The sequence below is a fragment of the Vidua chalybeata genome, chromosome 4 (genome assembly GCF_026979565.1).
Source record: "Vidua chalybeata isolate OUT-0048 chromosome 4, bVidCha1 merged haplotype, whole genome shotgun sequence".
NCBI lineage: Eukaryota > Metazoa > Chordata > Aves > Passeriformes > Viduidae > Vidua > Vidua chalybeata.
The window spans coordinates 8,779,968-8,803,428 of record NC_071533.1 but is presented as its reverse complement, the minus strand read 5'-3'; the positions used below and the strand labels follow the sequence as shown (position 1 = coordinate 8,803,428).

Genomic DNA, 23,461 nt, shown 5'->3' with positions numbered 1-23,461 from the left:
TAAATGGGTTAGAAGTACAAGCAGGAGATGCCCTGATGTTTTTTTCATACCATTCTTCCAACGTCTTCTTTTTTCTTTCCTGTAAATCATGTGTCAGGAAATCTTTGACAAACATTATTTCCATACTTAAATTGAGCAATGAATTGAAACTAGCAAAAGAAAAGGGGAAGAGAATATATTCTATAGATGTGCTTTTAAATTGCTTTATCTATTGATAGTTTTGTCCCATGTGAAATGCAATTTCAACAATATAGAAAGCACAGACTGAAAACCGAGCGCTAATTAAATCAGTAATGTTTCATTATTTCATGTGAACAATGCAAGTCTAAAGTGATCTTTCCACAGAAAAATTAAATCAAGTTCCATGTGAAAGTCTGCCATTTCAAATATATTTAATATCCTGTGTTCCTAAGAGGTTTGGGTTGCTCAGCGGAGGACTGTGAGCTGTGAGAAACCTTCCCCAGAAGCAGCACTCCCATCTGCCCATCTCATCAGTGCCCACCACAGAGCTGGGGAGCTCCTCAGGTTTTCCAAAAGCAGTAGCAGAGTAATATCCCATGGATACAGGAGTGACTTCCCTGTAAGAGATGTAACTGCAGCCCGTGCTAAGTTAACGAATAGGTCTCTTTGGATGTGTAGTTAAAATGGAGCATATTTTAAAGCTGCTGGCTTATTGTGAAATTCAGCTGCATGTGCTCAGGGAGTGGGTACTGCCCTCCACTGTGCTTTAATGATGGTGCGAGCACAAGGCAGGCGCTGGGGTGTCATCTGCAAATATATTACTTGCTCTAAAGCCACAGGGAGACCCAGCACCCAAACCTACTGCCAGGCTGCAGTTTCTGAACACAAACTGTCCCATCAGCTGGGACATGCAGGTGTCACCCATAAATACCAGAGACCTTGCTGGTGGGTCAGAAAAGACCTTTCAGGAATATGTCCCAGCAATCCTAGAGGGAAGTGGAACATTGTTGCCTATTGCTTCAGGTAAATTGAATTTCAGGTGACTACCCCTGCAAGGCATCCTACCACCAGCAGGATGTCAGTGCCAGCAATGGACATCTATGCCTGCCGAGGCTACGAAGTGGCTCTTCTGCAGTACTTGTCATCTGAAAATTGCAACTGCCTCTGCCTGTTGCACTTAATCATTTTTGCCAGTGACGTGGTTATTCCTATTGTTGGTGAGGAAACAGAGCAGTGGCAGTGCAGCCAGCTGGCAGAGCCAGAAGCCCCACAGCTGCCCCGCTTCCCGCTCCTCTGCTCCACTTCCACACGGACGCCAGGCAAGGGGAAAACCACAGGGAGACCCAGAGATGTGCATTAACAAACTTCAGCAGCCGAGTCCCAAATTCACCCAAGCACACTTGCCTTGCTAATCCACAATTTGTGATTCTGAAGAAAAAGATGATGATGACGGCAAAGAAGGGGGAGTTCACAATCCACAAACCAATTTGTGTTGTTTCTGCAACACTGCAAAAGTGTTACTCATGAATATGCTAATGAAATTGCAATGAGAGTTTTGGCACCGTTTCATCACCTCAACTAGATTAGGAAGCAATCACACTGTGGGTTTAGATGTCTTTGGGAACTGCTGGGGAGGGGAGAAATAGATCTGCAATATTTATAATTCAACAAAAATTGCACTGCCTCTACCATAAAATAACAATAATGACTGTGAATTGCCAAGAAATGGCTTTTGAGTAAGCGAAGGGCTTGTTGGTAAGACCACTTCCCATGCTGCTACACTAGTACAAAAGTCTCCTCTCACAGAGAAGCGTGGTGCTGTAGTACAGTCACCCTCAGTAGGAGCAAGACGAATCTCAGAAGGAAGCATGGGTATAGAAATAAGCCCACAGATCAGATTGCTTGTTCCTGTGAATAATCCCACTGTGATGAAATCTCTCCTTGTGCCATTTTTCAGGTGAAATGGGAAATGTAAAAGGTGCATTTCCTGCAGCAACCTTCTGGAGTTTTGTGCCAGTCTCTACCAGCCCCTCTTCTTGCTTTTTTATGGTCAGTCATAACCTCTCAGTGGAGCCGATCCTATAATTAGATTAACTCTTTTGTTTCTGAGGCATGCATGAGCCAGGTAAGAAAGACTTTGAGCCACTTTTTTAAATCTTAGTGCCTGCAGCTGTCACCATGATTAGAGAATGCACAGAATGGGATTGTGCTGATATATACCAAATGAGAATGTTTTTCCCAAGAGGCTTCTGCAGTGACATTTCCAGCAGTGATGGCTAGTTCAAAAGAAACTTCAGAAATGGGCAAGCACCACCAAACCCATGACCTCTGATGGAAATTTGCATGGCGTTTTTAAAGATCCCTGTGTGCTGATTTGTTCAGGGTTTTACATGTGCAGCATGGGAATATAAAAACAAATGGCATTGTTGTCATATGGGAAGGGGTAAAGAAATTCCTCAAACCTGATACAGAAGAAGGTATCAATGCATTAAAAGGTGTGTAAGGCACCCTAATCCTCTCTGAGAATCATTTACCTGTTTGATACTGGTAAGGATCTGGGACATCTAGTACTATCACCCTTGCTGGTTTATTTACTAACCATCATAGTTATTCTTTTCATTACCTCCACAGTGTAATGGTTATTTTATGAAGGCTCATTAAATTTAATGAGACACCACCAGATTTTATTGCCTTCTAATAAAATGGGTAGGGGGAGCTGTTTTCTTTCTGATTCATGCAGCTCCAGAGTACCTTAAAATAGTCAGGTATTCAGCTGGGTTATGAGCAGGGCCCCTGACATTCTTTCTGCTGGTCTCCTTGGGGAACGTCAGCGATTAACAGCTATTCAAATAAAGATGTGTACAGGGATATGCCAGGATAGATAAAGGTTTACTTTACATACACACCCATTTTATATATTTATACATATACTTTTTTTTTTTTTCTGATGAATGATATTTCTACCAAAATAGAAAGGTATTGTTGGAGTATCTGGTCAGGAGCTTGTCAGCCCCCAGAAAAAAGACACTTGCCAAGGTCCTTAGCAGGTGACCTGTCTAAGGATAATTTTTCCTAGCAGAAAATCAGATTCATGACTACTTGGCTTATTTATTTATTGCACAGTTGTCCATTGCAAGTATAAATTTTATCTTTTTTTTTTTAATTGTGGGAAGTAGATCTTGGAAAACTTTATGAAAAAAAATGCCTAAACCTCAGAAAGAAACCAGACAACAGTCTTCTATAAATATTTCCTTCTCGAGAAGATGGCCATAGAGTTCCTCTTCCAGTGGGATATTGACTGGGAGTACCATGTCACTTAAATAAGAAAAAAGCAAACTCCCAAAAAACTGAAGTGAGCTTCTTTATAAGCTCATTGATAAGCTAAGATGACTGGGAAGGCAAAGTCCAGTGAAGATGCAATCCATGGCTTGTGTCTGAATCACCTGCACTACAGGGAAAACAGAAGGTGGGGCAAGTGCTCATTTGGATTAATCCTGATGGAAGTGTTGGGGAAGAATTTGGCTGGCCCAGTCAGCAGCTAACTCTGGTCTGCAAAGGGTCTCAGGGTAAGATGAGAGTCTCAGGGTGGTTGTGGGGCGAGAGCATGAGGAAACAGTGATGCAGCATGCAGGGATAGCAGGACACCGGCAGCATGTACCAATCATACTGTTTTAATAAAGCTACACATTTAAAAATACAGGGCAAACCCCAAAAATGCTACAAGAGCAAGTCTCTCTCCTACTGATGTTTTATGCTGTAGTTGGAAGCTGTGAGAGTTGGAAACTACCATATCAAGATAGAAAAATATATACATAAAATAGCTTGGAAATTGGTGGTTGTGTTGTAACTCAAGTAACAGAACAACCAGGTTTAGGAATTGAAGGCTCTCTGAAAAATACGTAGTGATACAGCCTTGCTGCCTCCCAAGTGAGCAGCCCGAGGGAATGAAACTCTCGCATATAAAACTGGTTGAATTATTCATTATAAATAAATTATCCAATAAATGTAGCCCTTTCAGTGATCATAAATAACTAACAACCCAATCCTGATTTCGGTAGATGTTTTAGGTAGCCAGAGGTATGTGAAGAAGGGGTTATTTCCAGGCTGTTTCTTTTGAGGGTACCTAACTAGGTATTGTGCCATTCACACTCTCTTCTTTTAAGATGAAAATAACATTAGTGGCCAGGTGCTGCAAACTATAATTCAGTGTTTTCATTGTTTTGTATGGCACATAAGCTCCTCAGCTCTCTCTTCTTCACTTCTTTCCCCCTCAGGTGACTTGCCTGGTGCTCCTGCTTTCCTGTGTCTCAGTATCTCTCAGCCCTTAGATGGCTTGCCTTTCCTGGTGACTCCAGTTGCACTTCCATGGTGGGCCAGAGTGGGGGCGTTAGAGTATGTCCTGGTGGTCTTGGGCAACTGTTCTGGTGAAATGGGACCACAAGTCACACCATTATCCCTGTGTGTCAGTGATTCATCCAATACCTGTTTAATAATCAATACAAACCCTTACTTCTAGCCCGATGTTCTGGCTTGATCTTACATGTTGAATTGATTAGGAATTTTCACTACAATGCAGGATTTTGCTGGAAAAAATATCTGCCAAGCCACATTTTTTCTCCTAGGAACCATAATTTGGGTTAAGTTCTCCCATAGAAAGTGCCTATGAAGGAGATTGGAATTATGCATCTAGTTTGGGAAGACATGAGGGATAAGAATCTTGATCAGCTAGAGGCCCATCAGTGAGGGTATTTTGCTAAAAAAAGGATGCCTGGCCTCTCTGCTCAGCTCTGATGTAGTTGCTGACTCAAAGCTGAACAGCTCCATCCAGAGAGAAGTCCACACTAGAGTATCCTGCAGCCCAGCAGCATCACATGGGAGAAAGGTGACACAGGTAGAGGTCTTTGCTTTCCCTCAGAAGGGATAATGGGGTTCAAACCAAGGTCTCTCATTTCCATGGTCTCTTCTATCTGAATTTTTTTGGAAAAAACAATCTGGATTTTTCAAGTGAAGGGTGCAAAGTATTACAAAAGCTCACAAACACTTGCCAGATCAGGAGCTGCCTTTCTGTTAGGTTCAGTATTCCTAAGCAAAGTATTTTAGAGTTTTCCAAATGAGGCTTGTTGCCTCTGTGAGTTGGTAATATTAGTCCAGGGAAAGTGCCTCCCCATCCATGAGTCCTGCTGACTTCAATGATCACACCTCTGGCATGCACATTTGGACATTGAGGCTGGAGTTCCTCAGAGCAGAGCAGAGCAGAGCAACCCTGGGCTCTCTGTGAGGGGACAAGAGAAAAGAGTAGCAGGAAACCCTGATGTCCAATCTTGCAAATAAAAAAGAGTTCAAACAAAACAAGAGCTGTATTTATGCCTTGCCAGTGTAAAGCCAGAGGAGCTCCTGTAACTTGATTTGTGGAACTGACAGCAAGATTTCATTTCTGATACATACTCTATATCCTTATCATAAAGGGAGTAGTTAAGAGGTGTGTAAAAAACCTGTCTGCCCTCATTAAAGTTGAATATAGTCTATTTTTGCTTTAATGCAGTGATCTAATTAACCTTTAGCCAGAATTAAAATTACCTTGAATTGGCCTTATGACCTCCAATGCTTTACGTTGTTAACTTTAAACAAGATTTTTGGGATGGTCAGAAGCAGCATCTGTTAAAATGGCCAAAAGGTCAAATCCATTTACTTAAATACACCTCCTGCACGCATTGCTGGTGAGCGTGCTGCCTGCATTTATAAAGGGGATAGAACATGTACCTTTGAGGAAAAGGGGTAGTTTATGTACAAGAAACCATGTGAGGAGGGTGAAAAATGGCTCTGAAGATGGGTTTTCACCACCTTGTTTTATTTTCTTGAGCAGCCTCTTCGGGTTTCTATTTTAAGTTCTGCTATGTGCAGATGATTACAGTGTGGAAAATGCTGCTGCTTGGTGGGCTCTGCAGCTGAGGTTACTGTTTGCAGAGTAAGGTGTGAGGCCGATGGACGCTTATCCGGGGCAGGAGGTGCCAGGTGTAGCAGCAATGTCAAATTTTGGGTTGAGGTTTATATTCCACTGGAGTCCGAGAAATATATGTTCATGTTTAAAAAGAAGGAGATGCTCAGTGTATAAGAAGAAGTAGATGCCCAGCAGACTTCCTGGACCACAAGAAAATTGGTGGAAATTAGTTTAAAAAACCAAAACCAAACCACACTGTCAGAGCGAGGAATTTCAAAGGCAGCATGTAAGGATTTAGATGAGAACGATCTGTTCAGGCGCCTCCTCTGACGGATTTTAAGGCGCTGGTACGTTCTGTACAGAAGTCGTTTTGGCTCTTGGCGTCGTGCACGGCCCCGCGTGTGGCGATGCCGCGGCCGGGCGGGGGTCCTGGCTGGGGGTGGGGGCCCCGCCGCCCCCCGGTGCCCAGCGTGGGGCCGCAGCGGGGTCATCTCTCCCGTCACCGTGACAGCGACACTACTGTAGGTAACGCTGTCGGTATTGCTGCGGCCGTCCCTATTCCCGGAGCGTTTCCCGAGGCCACTCTTTCCTTCCTTGCGCAGCGCCGGCTCCCGCACGCCGGCTGTTTGCAGTGCATTACCATAGTACATTAACATTTGTAATGTGGCGATTATTTTACATAATCGATATCATCAAGTTCTTTTTCTTGGGAATCCTCGTGTTTATTTACACTTATTCCACACACGTCAGCTCCCATCAGGAGCAAAACCGATTTTCTTGTCCTACATCTGCTCTCGGGATAACCTTAACTCACCGTAGGTCTACCGGCGCTCCTGTCCCCGTGAGCCCGGTGTGATGCGAGGGTGTGGGAGCGCCCCGGCTCCTGTGGCCCGAAGCTGGCCCGGAGCGCAGCCGGACGGGAGGGAACGGGGCGGCTGCGATATTAGTTGTTGTTATTATTGTTTGTTGTTATTTATTTTGCGGCAGTTTCTGTTTATGGCGTGATGCATTTGAACCCAGACACATTAGGTGCATTATTCATTGGGTACATTTGTCAGAACATGCATGTGTATAAAGAACTAATGATCCATATTAAATTAATGACGCTATAAAAAAGAAAAATACCCCATACATGCAGTTTATGACGGCAACTCCCGACTTTGATAAACCATCGAAAAGACTTAATCAGATGAAGCATTGGACTGTTCCGTCTCCAAAATTACATTTCTCGAAATGTGCTTGTACACAATGTTGGTTTTATTAAAACAAATTAATTCAGTCATTAAGGAATCATACGGCAAGTGTCTCATAAGTCAGGACCTCCAGTGTAACAAATTGATTAAATGACTGTGTAATAGTCTCTTTAAACAAATCTAGTGTAACAAGTTAATAGATCTGCTCAATTACCATGCTGGGGTGATGAGGATGTGGGCAACTCTCTCATTGAATCCGGGATAGACTTGGGAGGTACGGAAGGGGGCGGTGCGGAGGTGCGTGTCTGTGGGGCAGGGCTGCGCTCCCGCAGTCCCGGCCAGGAAGGGACCGGGGAAGGCGCCGGAGCCAGAGCCGGGCGCGGGTGGCTGCGGGCTCTGGGCAGGGCCGTCCCACCATCGCGCCGATGGGCTCCTCCTGACACCCCAGAGCCGGGGGCGCGGGCGGAAAATCTATTACCCCGCTGCCATTTTGTTAAGTGTTTGCTCCCCTTTGTGACCCTGCCACTTTATCTGTTGATTTTTATTTTCTGAGTGCATGTTGCCCATATGTTACTCTAATAGTTGCTATAATTCTTGAGCAATAGGGCTCATATTTTACTGAGCTGAATTAAAAAGAATGCACTTTAATAAAAAACCCGAGCAATACACTAATGGCTTGACATTGATGTATTTGCATAAAGATGAATTATATGGGCTCGCTTGACACGACTTTTAATAAATGATCGAGGACGTTATTACAGGGATGCACTTGTGTGTGCGGAAGCGGGTTATTGCCGCAGGGCCGGTGCCAGGGGCTCCCCGCAGCCCTACGGCTCCGGAGGGCAGCGCGGGCACCGACCGGCCCGGCCGAGCACCTCCCGCAAGCCCCGGGCCTCCGGGCAAGGCTTGAACCCCCGGCGGATGAGGAGAGGCGCGGTGCTGCCTGCTCGTGCCCTTGTATCAGTAACTTTATTCTTATCAACCACGGTCGCTGGGGCGCGGAGCCGCTGCCGGGAGCGAGGCGGGTGCGGTGCGGGCTCGATGCGGGTGCAATGAGGGGTGCCCGCTGCTCCCGCCGCAGTGCCGCCTCCTCCTCCCCGGCAGATGTTTGCATCCCTCACGGAGACTTGCAACCGCTGTTGGAGACAGCTGGCAAACGCCGCCAGAAAAGCATATCTCGGAAATACCTATCGGTGCAGAAGGTAAAGGCGGAGCTGCAATTAGGAGGGAGCATCTTACTTTTTAATTTGCGGCTAGCTCTGAGCGGTGGGTCCCGCAGCAAGCGCCTCTCCCCGCGGCCGCGATACAGGAAGGGACTCGGAGTGTCCGGGCCGGGGGTGAAAGCCCATCACCCTCATTTTAACCCCCGTGTTCTCTGGCCTGAGGGACGACTCATGTCCCGAGGGAAGGGTTGCCTAAAGCAAAGTCTCGGGAAGGCTGGCAGGGGTACAAAGAAAGTCTTGCATGAAATGACATCACGGCAGCGAACGGAGGGAGAGCGGAGGGAAGACGGCGTGCGTGTTATATGGGAAGCGTTAAAAATTAACAGCACTGAGAAGTGATGAGCGGTAACGGGATTTCAGGAGCTCATCACAGGAGACCGCACGTGAGGGAAAGGGCGAGAGAAGCCATCGCTCGCTGAAATGGTCGCGCTGTGCACGCGTGGCTGTCGGTTTGGGCATCCCTCTGGCAGAGTGTAGGCATTGCCTTGACTGCTGCCTGCGCCGGGGGCTCTGGGTGGGAGATGCTGTCGGAACGAGAGAGCCCGAAGGCCTCGGGGCTGTGACAGCGCTGGTGTAGGGCCTTGTCGGGGACCAGGTGACAGCGGCCAACGGAATGGGCTTCCCAGCAGCGCACACGCCCCGAGTAGAGCGACCCCTTCGTTACCCCGCGGGGGGAGAGCTCTTCCTTTTCCCCCTCCCAGCGGCCCCTCCCGCCTGCCCGCCGGCCGTGGGCTTCCCCTTGTAACCTGCGTCCCCCCCCTGTGGCACTGCGGTGCGGATCCTGCCCGCGTCCATATGTCCACATCCATATGCATGCGTCCCGCAGGCAGCAGCTGCCGGCCGGGAGTGGGGTGCGGGCGGTGGTGTGGCCCCCGGCCCCTCTTTTTGCTTCCCGTACCCCCCCTGCCTCCCTCTCTCTATCCCTCCCCGCAGTCTCGCGGTGCCCATGGCTGTTGCAGGGCGCGGAGTGGTCTGGCGCCTGGGGCGCTTCTACGGGGAAGAAAAAGTTTTTCCTCTGTCCGTGGTGATGCTCTCTTGGGTTGGAGACGGATCGCAGGCGGGTTCCTTTTGCGAAGTACCTCGACAAAGCAGAGGCGTTGGAAAAGTAGGGAGGATGTTTTGGGCACTCTGGGATTGAACAGCCAGGAACTTGTCCCGCGATATCTTCAACCCAGAGAAGGGACCGAGACAGGGTAAACCCAGCCACCTCTGCTCTGAGCCGGGAAATCCCAGAAACAGCTGTTTTTATTTCCGCTGAGCCTGGAAGTCCCGCACACGGAAGTGAGTGGGGTTTAAACCCGAGGGCTCTGTGACAGAAGGAAAGGAAAGCCAAAAGCTGTGTGCGAAGGGAGTTGTGGGGAGCGGCCTGCGGTGGCCTCTCACTGCTTAGGCAAGGGCCTGCCCGGCCAGCTCCGCGGCCGCGCAGCCGGCGCCCGCCGCTCCCCACGCGTGTGCGCAGCTGCTTACTCCCCGCGGGGGTTTCGGCCCGGGCCCAAGCTAGGGGCGGCTGCCGGGGAGCGGCTCCGCCGGCCCCATTCCCTATGGACATGGTTCTGCAGCACTTTTTAAATGTCGTTTTCCCGGAGTTTATACAGTTCCGACACAAATTCCTGCCTGCATGAAGGACTGAGCCGAAACTGCTGCTGATGTCGGCCAGACCCCCGCGCACGGGGGGAACCTCGCGCCCCGTGAAGCCAGATGACATTTGTCTTTTAATTGTTCACCGTGCTGTCCGTGGCAGCGATCCAGAGGTTAGCTATTGAATCTCTTCCTAAAAAGTCCTTTCCTGGAGGAGAAGAAGCCCAGCCGGCTTTGGCTTCCAAAACATGTCCCGTAAAGGGGGGCCGTGAGCTCGTGTGAATCCCCTGCTCTTTCTTCCAGCGCCCCAGACAAAACCAGCCTAACCAAGCGGACAGCGTTGGGCTCTTTTCCCTGCGATTCCACTTTGACGGTGCCAACTGCAACTGGTGGCCAGCTGGGTCTCTGTGCAGAAGTAAATTAACTGGAAAACCTCCTTCGGTGCTGTGATGAACTGGAAAAGGGGCCGGAGACCGCCGGAGCACTCGCGGCAACCCGGGGGCACTCGGGAGGGCTCGGACAAGGGCCGGGGCCGGGCTGCTGGGGAGCGGGGCCGGCGGAGTGGCTGCCGGGGAAAGGGGCTGAGGGTGTGCGGGCGGAGAACCCCAACCGGGCTCCGGCGGGTTCCCACCCCGGTGATCCGGACCCCGCGGTATTTTGATTTCTCTCCCGCCGCCCCCCAAAACCCGCGGGAATATCGTAACGGTGTGAGCCGGCAGGGCCGAGTCTGCTCTCTTGGAAACGAACGGCCTTTCCCTTCCTGCCTTTAAAACTAGTCGGGAAAGATGGGGGTGGGGGTGGGAGTGTCGGTGGACGATGGGCAGCCCCCGGTAGCCCGGCCAGGGAGAGCCGGGGCAGCCGCGCTGAGGCAGCCGCAGAGCGCCGGGCTCATTCCCTCCTCCCGGCACCGGCATTGTATAAGCCGAAAGAGGAATAAAAAGCCGCTCTACCTCTTCTTCTATTTCTTTTCTTTTCTTTTTTTTTTTTTTTTCTGTTTAGAAAATTATTCACAAATATAATAATTTGTTTGGTTTTTTTGGGTTTTTTGTTTTCCTCCAGAATAGCTGGCCCCTTTTCTCACTCATATCAGCGATTCTGTTTGCTATGCTGGTCCTTGGGAAGAAAAGGAAAAAAAAAAAAAAAAAAAAAAAGCAATTGTTTCTGGACTGTTTAGATATGGAAATGATCGCGTCAGATAATGAGTTTCAATTTAAACCAGTTGTTCTGGTATTGGGTCTATTTGTTCTAGACGCTTAGCCGGGATCTTATTTTATCCACTGTTTTCTTCTTGGAAAACGGCTTGTTTCCCACAATAATGGTAACACTCTGCCGTTAATAAAGTCCTGCGTCACCCGCCTCTGAGAAAGTTGAAACAGCCTAATTTAGGCTGAGCCGAACCTCTCCAGTGGTCGGGTGGAAAATACCTGCCTGCTCACGTCCCCAAACAACCAGCGGCTTATTTTATTTGTATCCTTCTTGAACTCCCACAGCAAAACGGTCAACCTGAATATTAAAAAAAAAAAAAAAAAAAAAAAAAAAGGCGCCAAAACAAAACAGCAAAAGTCTTCAAACAAACCAAACAACACCAAAAACCCTACTACTAAGTATCAACAAAAGACCATGAAAATTATCTCTTTTTTTCCTCCCCTGTACCGTGGTTTCATTATTTAATCTCTGATAAAATGAGATTATCTGTACCCTTTAGTGAAGGCAGCAGACGTCTTTAAACTGGTTTAATTGATTTATCGTTTTGTTGTTTTGTTTGTTTGTTTGTTTTTAACAGAAAGTGCATTACATTTAACTGGTCTTGCAAAGGGTTTGTCTTCTCTTTACAAACCGAATTATTTTTAATATAAATTAATAAATGTTAAGATGCTATATCACGATATATCATCGTTATTAGCTTTAAAAAAAAAGAGAAAAAACAATTTACATTCTCTAGTATTCCATATAATACAAAAGAAAACACACTTTAAATTCAAATACAGCAACTAAATGAGTTTTATACTTTGACTGACAGTGGTTGTGACAATTCCCACCAGCTACTTTTTCAACGCGCGGTTGATTGGAAACGGTGTAAATGAAAGCAAACTCTGTCCCTCCGCCCTCCCCCCCCCTCCCCGCCCCCCCGTCCCTTGCACGACGACCGCAACAGAAAGTGTTTCAAAAATACTAATAAATAGCACGCGGGGCCGCTGCAGTTTCGGCCCGAGGGAGGAACCGGTGGCGGCCACGGCGGCTTTTTCCTCAGCGGCCCCGCTGCCGCCGTCTCGGGGGTTCCTGCGGTGCCCCCGGTGCTGCCGGAGAGCGCGGGGCGGGCGGGACGGCTGCGCCCCCGGCCCCCGCTGTACGAAAAAAAAAGAATGTATATTACATTTTAAATATTCACAGTAAGGAACGCCTATAGTCGCGGTGACTCACGGTTTATTTACAAAGAGCCGGCAAAGACTCGGCCGCCGCACGGCCGGGAGCGAGGCCGGGGGCCGGGCCAGCCCCCGCCGCTTCCCTCCGCCCGCCACCCTACACGCGGCGCCGGGGACCGGGCGCGCCCGCCGGGGCCCGCTGCCCGCAGTCCTCTCTGCTCCCCCTCCGGCGTCTCCTCCTCCTCCCGGGCGCGTAGAGTCTAGAAAAATAGATCTGTACATCTCCTAAAACGGCGGCGGGCGAAGCAGGCTAGACGGAGGCCTCCCCCTCCGGGGGATGCAGCAACAGCCCGCCGCCCCCCGGCTTGTGTTTCTTCAGGAGCTGCGTTATCTTCTCATCGTCCGAATTGGGATCCAGGGGTTTGTTGTAGTCATCGTCCTCCTCCTCGTTCTCCGAGGCGCCTTTCAGCCGCTCCGTCTCCGAGTCCTGCTTCTTCTTTGCCGTCGCCATCTCCGCCGCGTGCTTCTTCCGCCACTTGGTCCGCCGGTTCTGGAACCAGACCTGCCCCCGCCGCCACCGTCACCATCACCGGCACGGCCACCTGCGGCGGCTGGACCGGGCCGCTCCCACCCTGCTGCCCCGCCAGTCCCCATCCCCGGCGTGCGGCAGCGATTTCCGCTTCGCCGCCCTTTGGGCAATTTCCCCACAACGAAAGGGGCTGATCCCCGCGGCACCGCGCTCCCGGCAACCGCCGACACCCGGCCCGGCGCGGGGCCCACCCAGCGTGGGCCAACAGCCGTCCCCAGCTCCCCCGAGGCTCGCGTCGGGCCCGGGCCGCTCCCTGCCATCCTGCCTGGGGCTGGGAAACACACATTTGGGGCTGATTCCTTTCCCAGCCCCCCTGCCCCGCCAGATGTATTTACTCTCCGGCAGGGCGCTGCCACAGGAGGGGGGCATTTTCATTGTAGAAGCTGCAATAATTTATTCGCAGCCACCGGGACGTATTTGCCCGTGACAAAGGAGGCTCTGCAGATCAGACTGAAAGCGTGAGCACCGCCGAGGGGCCCCTCTGGCCCAGTCCGCCAAGCAAACGCCCCTGCATGTTCTCGGGGAGCTCAGCCCGCTCTCCCAACCCCTCACACCTCCGCTTTGCCCAAAGCACAGAGTTTTAACCAAAACCTAAGAGGGCGGGCGCGGCAGTGCGACACCCTAACATCACCCTTTCCCCGGCTTTCCCAGAACGCTGGCCACCCCCGTGGTGTTCAGGGCTTCTCAGTCTTGCTTGGGTTTGTTTGGTTCAATTTGATTGGTTTTTAAAATGCTTTAAAACAACCTTCTCGACCCCGCAGTAAGGCAATAAGGGGAGAAATGCCGGTAGTTGCCGGGGAAGCCCTCGCTGTGTGCCCGCGGGCTCGGCCACGCTAGCCCGCAGCATCTCCGGCTGGTTCAGATGGACCCCGTTTCCGCAGTGGGGCCCTTTTGTTCCCCGCTCCTCCAGCCCCGCACCACTCGGTGCGTGAGCCGTTGCTCTCACCTTTACTTGGCTCTCCGTCATCCCCAGGGAATAGGCCAGTCGGGCTCGCTCCGGGCCCGCCAGGTATTTCGTCTGTTCAAAAGTCTTTTCCAGAGCGAAAATCTGCTGGCCAGAAAAAGTGGGTCTTGTATGTTTTCTCTTTCCGTCCTTATCCAGCAAAATTGAGCCTTGATCTGGCGAAGGGAGGGGGGAGAGAAAGGGAAGGCAGGGACAGACAAGTTAATCTACGGATTTGGGAAAGCGCTTCACTCTCAAGCGGCCCCAGGGGACGGAGGGGGTCTCTACGCGGGGGGTGCGTGTGTAAGAAAACTGTCTAAGCCAGGCGACCACTCTGGCCTTTCGGCTCTCCCTGATTATTTTTCCTTTAAGGATCAAAAATCTGAGCGGGCAAATGATTTTTTTTTTTCTAAAAAAAGCCGCGGCCGGTGCGAGCGGGTGGTAGCAGAAAGTCCTGCTCGGGCAAAGTTTGTGCGCGCCCCTAAAGCCAACCCCGGCCCGGAGAGTCCCCAGCACCGACGGCGGCAGCGCAGCCAATTTCCCCTCGGAGGGCTCCGCTTTTCGCCGGCGATAATCGGCGACATATTACAGAGTTTTGTGCTGACCGACGGGACGGAGAAAGCAAAACGAACTTAAGAAACGAAAACAGAAGATATCGAGGCAAAGCCAGCCCCCTCGGCTACGGCCGGGCCCTGGGTGGAGGGGCAGGAGGGTCTCACAGCGATGCCGGGGCGCGGGGACTCCCTAGCACCGGGAGCGGACTCCCACCGGGACTGCCCGCGCCCTCTCCCCCCTGCTGCCCCGCGACGCTGGGTACTCACGGGGGGCGCAGGCGAGGCGGGCGTCCCTCCACGGCGGGCTCTGCATTACCCCCGGCCAGAAGATAGGCGTCCGGCCGGGCAGCTCGGCCAGCGGCTTGGGGTAGCGCCCGGCGGCCACGGCGGCGGCGGCAGCGGCGGCCCCAGGGCTGAAGTAGAGGGCGGGCGGCGGCGGCGGCGGGGGGCTGAGGCTGCCGAAGCGGGGCAGCCCAGCCAGGAGCCCGGCGGGCGCCGCCGAGGAAGCGGAGGGCGAGGCGGAGGCGAGCGCGGCGCCCGGCAGGGGCATGGAGGGCCGGCTGAGGATGTCGTTGATGCCGTGCGGGGTGGCGGCCGAGAGCTGCGGCGGGGCCGTGCCCAGCGCCGAGAGCCCGCCCGCGGCTGCGGCGGAGGCGGCGGGCGCCTTGAGGCCGGGGGAGCCGAGCGGCGGCGAGGGCGAGGCGGAGGCGGGCGAGGCGGAGGCGGAGGAGGAGGAGGCGGGCCCGGCGGGCAGGGGGTACGCGGGGTACAGCGGCGCCTTCATCTCGGCCATGCTGTGCAGGGCGGCCAGCGGCGGGCTGCCCAGCAGGAAGGCGCCCTGCCGGGGCGCGCCGTCCATCTGCCCCAGCGCCAGCATCCCCGTGCCGCCGCCGCCGGCCCGGGGCGGGGGGCCCGGACGGCCCCTAGCGCCGCGGGGCCCCGGCGGTCGGCCCGGGGGTGCCGCCCGCACCGGCTGCGCGCATCCAGCCCGCGGGGGCCGCCGCCTCTAGAGGGGAGCCACACGCCCGAGCGGCGGCCCCGCCGTCCCGCCGGGCATCGGGGCTGCGCCTCGGCGGACGCTCCCGGGGCGGAAAGCGGCGGTGCTGTCGGACGGCGGCTGTATGCGTGTGTCTGCGCAGCGGCCGTGCGACTACACGGATATACCGCCGCTCCCGCTGCCCGCCAGCGGCCGGGGGCTCACAGCGGCGCGGGGGCCGCGTTCGCCGTCCCTTCGTTCGCCTCCTTCCCGGCGCCCCGCATCCCTCCCGGCGCGGTTCCTGCCGGCTGCTGTCGGGGCTGCGGGCGCGGCTCGGGGCGCACTGCCGCGCCGCCCCGCTCCCTGCCTCCTTTAGCGGGGGCACGGCCGGCAGCGGGCGCGGCGGCGGCGGCGGCGGCGGGGCGGGGGCGGGGCGGCAGCCGGCCCTGCCCACCCGCGTCGTGCCCGCCCTGCCGCCAACTTCGGGCTCGCCTGGCTCCTCTCTTCTCTCTTCTCTCGGCTTTTCTTTTATTTCTCCCCTTTCTCCTTTTCCCCTCTCCTTTTTCCTCTTTTTCCTTTCCATTTTTCTTTTCCCTCTTTCCTCTTCTATATCTTTTCCCTTTTTCTCTCCTTTTCCTCTCTTTCCTTTCCCTTTTCCTATCCTTTTAGTTTTCCCTTTTGTTTACCCGTTTTCCTCTCCTCTTTCTTCTCCCTCTTTTTCTCCATTTTGCTTTCCTTTTTTTCCTCTCATTTTTCTCTTCTTTTTTTCCTTTTCTTTCTTGCTTTCCTTTTTCCTTTGTTTTTTTCCTTTCTCTTTTACGTTTTGTTTCTTTAATTGTAATTTATTTTTCTACATTTTCCTTTCCTTTCCTTTCCTTTCCTTTCCTTTCCTTTCCTTTCCTTTCCTTTCCTTTCCTTTCCTTTCCTTTCCTTTCCTTTCCTTTCCTTTCCTTTCCTTTCCTTTCCTTTCCTTTCCTTTCCTTTCCTTTCCTTTCCTTTCCTTTCCTTTCCTTTCCTTTCCTTTCCTTTCCTTTCCTTTCCTTCCTTTCCTTCCTTTCCTTTCCTTTCCTTTTTTCCTTTCTCTTTCTCTCTTTCTTTCTCCTTCTCTTTCTCTCTCTCTTTCTCCTTCTCTTTCTCCCTCTCTTTCTCCCTTTCTCCCTTTCTCCCTTTCTCTCTCTCTCTCTCTCTCTCTGTCTTTCTGTCTCTGTGCCCTGGGAGCGACTCCAGAGAGCAGAGCGTTTCCTTGGGATGCGGGTGGTGTGAACTGACTCGGCCCTTCCCGCACGCCTCTGGACCGTGTGGATGCTCTCTGTCCCTTCTGGAACCGGGTGTTGGTGCCGCCGGGCCCGGCCCCTCCGGCCCGAGCACTGCCCGGTGCTGTACACCCGAGGCGCTCGGTAACAGCGAGCCCCCTGGACACTTGTGCCCAGCGCCCCCGGCTGCTCACAGCAATTCCCGTAGCCTAAAGCTGCAAGGAAAAAAAAAAAAAACTTATTTGTCCCCTAAAGAGCAGTCCACGGAAGAGTGATGCAAAATCACTCTGAACAATTTTTACCCTGTGCTGTCTGTGCTCATGTGTTGTACCTGTGGGGAACTCTATTTTCCTCGAGAGTGGAAAAACGGGATGATGTGAAAACTAATTTTATTTTAATTACGATTCTTGGCTAAAGCAGAAGCACGTTGGTCCTCTACTTGCAACGATGTTTCCTTCTATTTCTAAATAATCCCTTGTTGCTCTGAATTGTTTTAGTTTAAATTATAAATCTGCGGAATACACTTGGAGAAATGGTGCGTAGGATCTTGCCTCGCCTTAACTTCGGCACAGCCACATGAAGGGCCCCTCCGGGAAGCTCGAGTTAAATCTTCGAGTCTGAATTTTTTTTTCTTTTTTTTTTTTTTTTTTTGTCCTCTTGTCACTTCGCAAATATTCTAAAAGAAAAACAAAAAAAAGTGCGTTCCTGCTGGTTGCAGAGGAGCCAGCGAGCGCTCGGCCGCGGCAGCCCCGCATGGCTGGCCCCGCAGCCCCGGCCGCGCCCAGGCTCAGCTCCGGCAGCGGTCGTGGAGAGGGGGGAGCCGCCTCTCAAAGAGACCGATTTGCATTTGAATTAGGGGGAAAGAAATGCTAAACCGCTTTTGTAAGTGCTGAGGCAGGCGCGGAGCGGCCCCGCTGTGTGTCCAGCACCCAAGGGAGCCTCTTTTCCTCCCTCCTGCAGAGGAGACGGTGCGGGGGCAGGGGCTCTCCCCCGGCCCAGATTCGCTGCCTCCCTTCTCGCAGCGCCCCGAGGGAACTCTGCCAGGGCCGGGCACCGGCAGCGGCGGCAACTTCGGCCGCAGGTCTGCGCTGGCGCGGGGGGAAGGGGGCCCTGAGCCCGCAGCGCGGTCCTGCCGGGCCGGCCCAAGCTGCGGTACCGCCCGGGGCTGTGCGGGCAGCGGGTGCTGCCAGCCCCGCGCTCGGCCCGACGGTACCGGCCCTTTGCCCTCGCTCCGCGCCTCTTTCCCGGCCCGGACGGGAGTTAACCGCCCGGCACAACTAGGCTTGTTTTCTAGCAGAAGCAAAACAAAACAATCCCTCCAGCACAAGCGCTTTTCCTCCTTTTCTACTGTAAGAAATTGATGGCATATTGAAAAAACGAGTGTTTATTTGGGGGTGTCTCCTCGTGCAACTTCTTCCCTAAAGATAGCATCGTAGGTGGGATGGCGTCCATAGGGCTGCCCCTGCATGAGAAACGGATTCAAAAGCAGACGCCAGAATTATCTCCTCTCTGTCTTTAACAGCCGAAATATTCGAAAATATTAATATTTGGTTATTTTTCCGCACTCAGCTTCTGTTTTCCCTAAACTAGGGCAGTCAGTCCCTAAGCTAAAGTAGTGAGGCAAAGTGACTCAGGAGGCAGCCAGGGCTGGGCTGCGCCGCTCAGCAGCTGAGCAGTGGGTGGGGGACACCGTGAGCACCCCAGGCAGCGGTGGGGGTGAAACCCACCCCAACAACAAACTTCACTAATAGGGTGAGCAAACCGCAGCCAGGAAACGCCGCAGCCGAAGTACTCCTTGAGCAGATGGAGTTACTGACCGGACCCGCTGCAGCCGGGGCTGCTCACCAATAGCCGCCTGCTATAGACCAGTTTCACGGGGTCTCATCGTAAGCGCTTCAGACAGAGCAACGACCAAGTCCAATAATGAACTAGAGAACAGCCGCCAGGGCGAGCGCGGGGTGCGGGCGGAGAGAAGGAGAGAGCGCCCGGCCCGCGGCCGGGGCAGCGGAGAGCAGGGGCCAGCGGCAAGCCGGAGGATGCAAAGCCGCGAGAGTAGGGCAGCTCCCTCAGAATCCTCTCGGGGCCTCGGGGAAGTAGCCCGCAGAGCCCCGGGGACGGCAAGGTAGCAGGGACAGTGGGGTCCCGGGCTGCGAGGGGCGGGGGCTGGGGGCAGGGAGGAGCTGAGGTGAGACGGGGAGCCCGGCCTCCCGGGGAGGAAGTAAAGAAGACGTGTGAATGAATTCACAGGTACACAGAAGAAGCGTTGTCAGGAGAAAAAAAAAAAAAAAAAAAAAAAAAAAAAAAAACAAAACAAAACAAAACTAAACTAAACTAAACAAAAAAAAAAAAAACAAAAAAAACTGTTTTGCTTGTTCGAGGCATAGGAAGTACGAGTGCTGGAGCAGCTATGCCTCCAAAATTCACTTCGACCGGAATGGTCCCAACGTATGTGAACGGGAAAAAAAAAAAAAAAAAAAAAAAAAGCAACCAAACCATACAGACACCTAAAATTAAAAGGTCGAACGTGCTTTGGCATTGCAGGGTCAGATGTTCTTCAGGTTGACGAGACAGAACCCGCACTGCAGCATCTTGCCGCCCGCGGGGTCCAGCTGCGCGCCGGGTGCTGCCCCCGAGGGAAGGGCTGGCCACAGAGCTCTTCCAGCCCCCAGCAGCAGAGACAGTGAACTCCACCTTGCCCAGCTTTTTCCCTAATAAGTCATTGTGGCTGTGAGAGGAGCCTGTCTGAACTAAATGAAGCAGTCACTTTATTTAGCAAATAAAATATTTTGCCACTACCATGTGTTCCTCATTGCAAGCAAGCAGTCGGTCACTTTCCTAAAGTGGTGGATAGGTATATAGACACCTTTTTGTTGTAGCAGCACTGTAAAGCCACTGAATCATTTGTTGCCTGCCCTACATCGCGGGAAGGAGCTGAGCCAGGAAAGCATAATGTTCTTCTGGGTGCTAATTCGAACTCTTAATCAAGATCTGATTACCAAAAAGGAAGACAGAGCATAAAAACGCTATAAAGATTGAAATTTTTTTCTATCTTGGCCATAACTCACCCCACAAATGTGTCCATTATGACATTCACTCTAGCAGGAAAATTGTGATGTTGTTGCAAGATTCCCTACAGCAGAGCTGCTGCCAATGATGATGAATAATCTTGGTCCATATGCTAGCTCTGTACATCTCTACAGCACCAGCCTGCTCTCATCCTCTTTCTGCTTCCTCAAAAATGCAGAATATTTGAAGAACAGTAAAAGTTAATTAAAAATAGTTAATAGGTTAATCAGACTTGGTCTTATATTTATCTAATGCAGAGCACTGGTTCTTTAGTGATGTAGCCTGAGGCATTACCTTGAGCCAAGAAAATGAATCAGACATTTAATGGAGATGTGGAAACGGAAATTTCTTGTAAGACTACAAAATCGGACGCCAATAATACACTAAAATATAATAAATTTATCATTAAAATTCCACGCATAGAATCCCATCCTGTGTCCTCTTGCTAGGCGATAAACTGAGACAAAGCTGGCCAGAAAAATTTTCAGGAGATGGGCCTTTGGGTACATCTCACCTGCTTTTTAGCATTCTTGTTCCAGAGTGTCTGCCCGCAGACCTCTGGTGACAGCTTAGGTCAGAGGCGTCACTTCGCGGGCGATCCCGCTGCGGACTCCCTGGGTTGCTCTTCAGAGTGCCAAGGACCATGAAACGCTGCCATCTCTCTCCGGGTGTGTGCTGGAGTCGCCCTAGGACTGGCACCGCTCTGCGTTACTTACTTGTTCTGACCGCGCAGGAATGGTTTGTGCGGGGAGCAGCTTTCCCTCTCCAGCCCGTGGCGGATGCTGCGAGCTCTGCCTTCCCCGGAGGCTTCCAGTCACTTCTGAGGACACGCTCCCGTCACTTTGCCGCGCTAACGCTGTGGTCCGTGCATTCTGCCCGATTTTCTCTTTGCATTTACACTGAAGCGTATCCAGAGTAACTGGGAGCGGAGGCTGAGTGGGAACAGGACACGGTCATTGCCTTTTTAAAACAGCTGCAAAGAGGAGGGTGTTGCAGGCTGCTGCCTGCACTCACCTCTTCAATATTTCTTTTGCTTTTCTTAAGTGAAATGCTCAAGCATTTTCCGTATCCTCAGGAAGGCAAAATATTTTTCTCGTTTCTGGAACATTGAGAATGTTTGCTACTGAAGCGGAGTAGTTACTTTTACTTTTGATTTGTGCACGTTGGTTCAGCCTGACCCCTGCTGGGGGAAGCCAGGAGGAGAGAATTACAAGTGCAGTGTGTCTATCCAGAATCCACAGGTTCACCGGAGACCATTCCTGGCGCAGTCCTGCTCCGAGCCCCATTCCCACCCCAGGCCCATGCCCTGCTCAGGCTCTGCCCACACTGCACGCTCCCCTCTGGGCAATACAAACCTTACCTGAAGTTTGTCCATCTCCCACCTCCAGAACCTGTCACCACCTCCACTGTTACAGTGCATTGTAGAAACATCACATACCGATTTAATATGGTCACAGGGGTCTGCTGCAGGTGCACCCACCCCTCTGCTGGCATCCTAGCCCCAAAGCCCTGCTAGCAACAGCCCTGTGGCATTACTGATTACCAGCCCTCCGTCTATCCTAATTAGTGCACAACAGATTTCTCAACATTCCCATATTTGTGTATTCCCGTGTGGTGCTACTAAATACTGCAGCCAGCACAGATGTGCCCGTGATGTGACCTGGCACTCAGACAAGGTATTTCATTCTAACCTGCTAAGGACTGAAGTCCTTGTGGTAGGGATGGCCCTTCTTTTCGTCTGGGAGCAGCAGCAATGGGACTGCTGCTGCCTCTGCACGCCTCAGTCTGTGCTGTGATGGCTGGTGAGAGGTCTCCTTCATTTCTGTGGGGACTGGATGCATGTAGCTGATCAGCCTCAGGCAAGGAAACTATTTTGGAAACCTGCTGTTAACAGCGACGCCAAAGCATACCTGCTGTAGGCCAGGTGTGCAATAGCAGGGGCAAGAAACACTGGTGCTCCATCTCCTTCATTCATCTTTGCCTAAGGGCTGTGAAGGTGCCACTCTTTCAAAGTTACCTTCCTCTTCCCTTCCACTGAACATTGCTGCACAGAAACTTCCCACTCTGCAGTGTGTGTGTGTGCATATGAGATGTGGATAAAGACATCAGTATAAATCCAACAGAAGTTCACCCGTCGTCCCCCAGCCCTGGCTGACCAGCTGAACCTCCCAAGCACCTGCAAGGCACTGAGTGCCCCTACAACTGCTGAATATGGATCCAGGCACTGCCCTGGCATCCACGTGAGGGATTTCTTGATGTGGATAACCACATCTACTCTATGGCTAAAACTAATGTATGGCTTTTCTTTGCTTCCACATTAGCAGCAAAAATGTATGGAAATCTAATTGGCAAAGCTGGAGCTTTTATGCAGTTTCTTTCACTCTGTGAGACAAAGATATGCACACTAGGCCGTCGCTGCTATTGATCTTTAAACAGACCCACCATGGAAATCAGCAGTGAGAGCTTTGCTTAGGAATTGTTGGCACAGGGTGGTCCAGTGTCAGGGAACTGAAAATCGTTAAACTGATGATCTAAATGGGGTTAGGAGGGGGAAACCAGTGGTGGTGGCTATCATTATGTGCATAATTTTATGATTTTTAGAAAATAATATTTCAGCATTTTCCATCACATCAAAGGCTGACAGGGCAGCATTGATTAGCAGATTCAGTCCAAATTATGGAGAAAACCACTGATAGTGGTATACTTAGTACTACGACTTTGTTTAAGAAAAGATCTTGCTTTCCCCGTTTCAGTTTCAGCGTAACCGAAACGAGCCGAGGCATATCGGCGGTGTCAGGAGCACCGGGAGCTCGGGGAGCAGGGCTGGGACGCGGGGCGGCTCGGGGAGCGCCCGGCGATCCCGGGGCTGGTTCCCGGCGCTGCCGTGCTCGCGCCGGCAGCTCCACCTAGCGAGGAGCGCTCGCCGGCCGCTGGAAACCACAGGAAGGTACAAATCTATTTGTGCAGTCACTAAGGAGAGTGTGCGTCTGCCTGCCCTATGCCAGTGGAGGCTTGTTGTGCAGTAATGGAAGGGGCAAGAGCATCTCCCTGGATGGGTCAGGGTTGGAGCTTCCACTGTTGCTTTTGGTGTGCACAATTCCCGCCTTTGGGACTTCCTGGAGCAGAACAGCCTGGCAGTACACTGAGCAGCAGGAAAGAGTTACCTCCCTCCCTCCCTCCAAGGTGCAGTGCCATCCAGCCCTGCAAACTCCAGCTTACTGGCCCCAAAAACAGCATGGGGGTTTGTTAAAGGGAATTGTGAGTTCTATGCCATAGGCTGAGGGGATGTGGTGGCTTCTGCCAGGCTCAACCCCATTCTCTGGCAGAGAAGATGAAGTGCTACACACGACAGGGGCAGCAGGCTCACAGCTGGAGATGACCCTGGGCAGGGAAGCACAAGACGGCTGGACCTGCTCTCCAGAGGTGTGAGGGAGCTGCTGAGGAAGCAGGAAAACCGCTGGTCAGATTTTTCTGTAAGAAGCTGAATCCTTAGGGGAACTGTTCAGTGTTTTAGGGGGGTTTTCCCCCTTGCTCTTCCCTCTCTAGTGAAGGATCAGAAATGTAGACCACTAAAAGGCCTGCATCCAGAAGGGGCAATTTCCCACTGTGAGAATTTGAATCCCAGTTCTTGCCTCAGTTTGCAGTGGCAATGCCAAGAATTCCTGGGATAAATCATACTGCTGTTTCTTGCCCAACAGAGGAAACTCATTTTCCTACATGTTTCTCAGTCCTCTCTATCAGCTCCTGCTCTGATTACATTCACACTTTCCTTTTCATCTCTCACAACCAGTGATGTCATGTCATGTTGTGCAGCTTGCATGAAC

At 52.0% G+C, this 23,461-nt stretch overlaps 1 protein-coding gene across 1 annotated transcript; it reads right to left on the bottom strand.

Annotated features, from left to right (window-relative positions):
- Positions 1 to 12,033: 12,033 nt before the first annotated feature.
- NKX6-1 (NK6 homeobox 1) lies at positions 12,034 to 15,219 on the bottom strand. Its single transcript, XM_053940972.1, has 3 exons — positions 14,610 to 15,219; positions 13,792 to 13,964; positions 12,034 to 12,818 (listed from the first exon to the last, which is right to left on the bottom strand). Exons 1-3 carry the CDS (start codon positions 15,217 to 15,219, stop codon positions 12,567 to 12,569), a joined length of 1,035 nt encoding a protein of 344 aa, XP_053796947.1. The 3' UTR covers positions 12,034 to 12,566.
- Positions 15,220 to 23,461: the final 8,242 nt, after the last annotated feature.

Coding starts and splice junctions, on each gene's coding strand:
- NKX6-1 (XM_053940972.1), bottom strand. CDS start 15,219: ATGCTGGCGCTGGGGCAGATGGACGGCGCGCCCCGGCAGGGCGCCTTC. Junction 13,965..14,609: donor CCGCCTCGCCTGCGCCCCCC/GTGAGTACCCAG, acceptor TCCCTTCGCCAG/ATCAAGGCTCAATTTTGCTG. Junction 12,819..13,791: donor TGACGGAGAGCCAAGTAAAG/GTGAGAGCAACG, acceptor CGGCGGGGGCAG/GTCTGGTTCCAGAACCGGCG.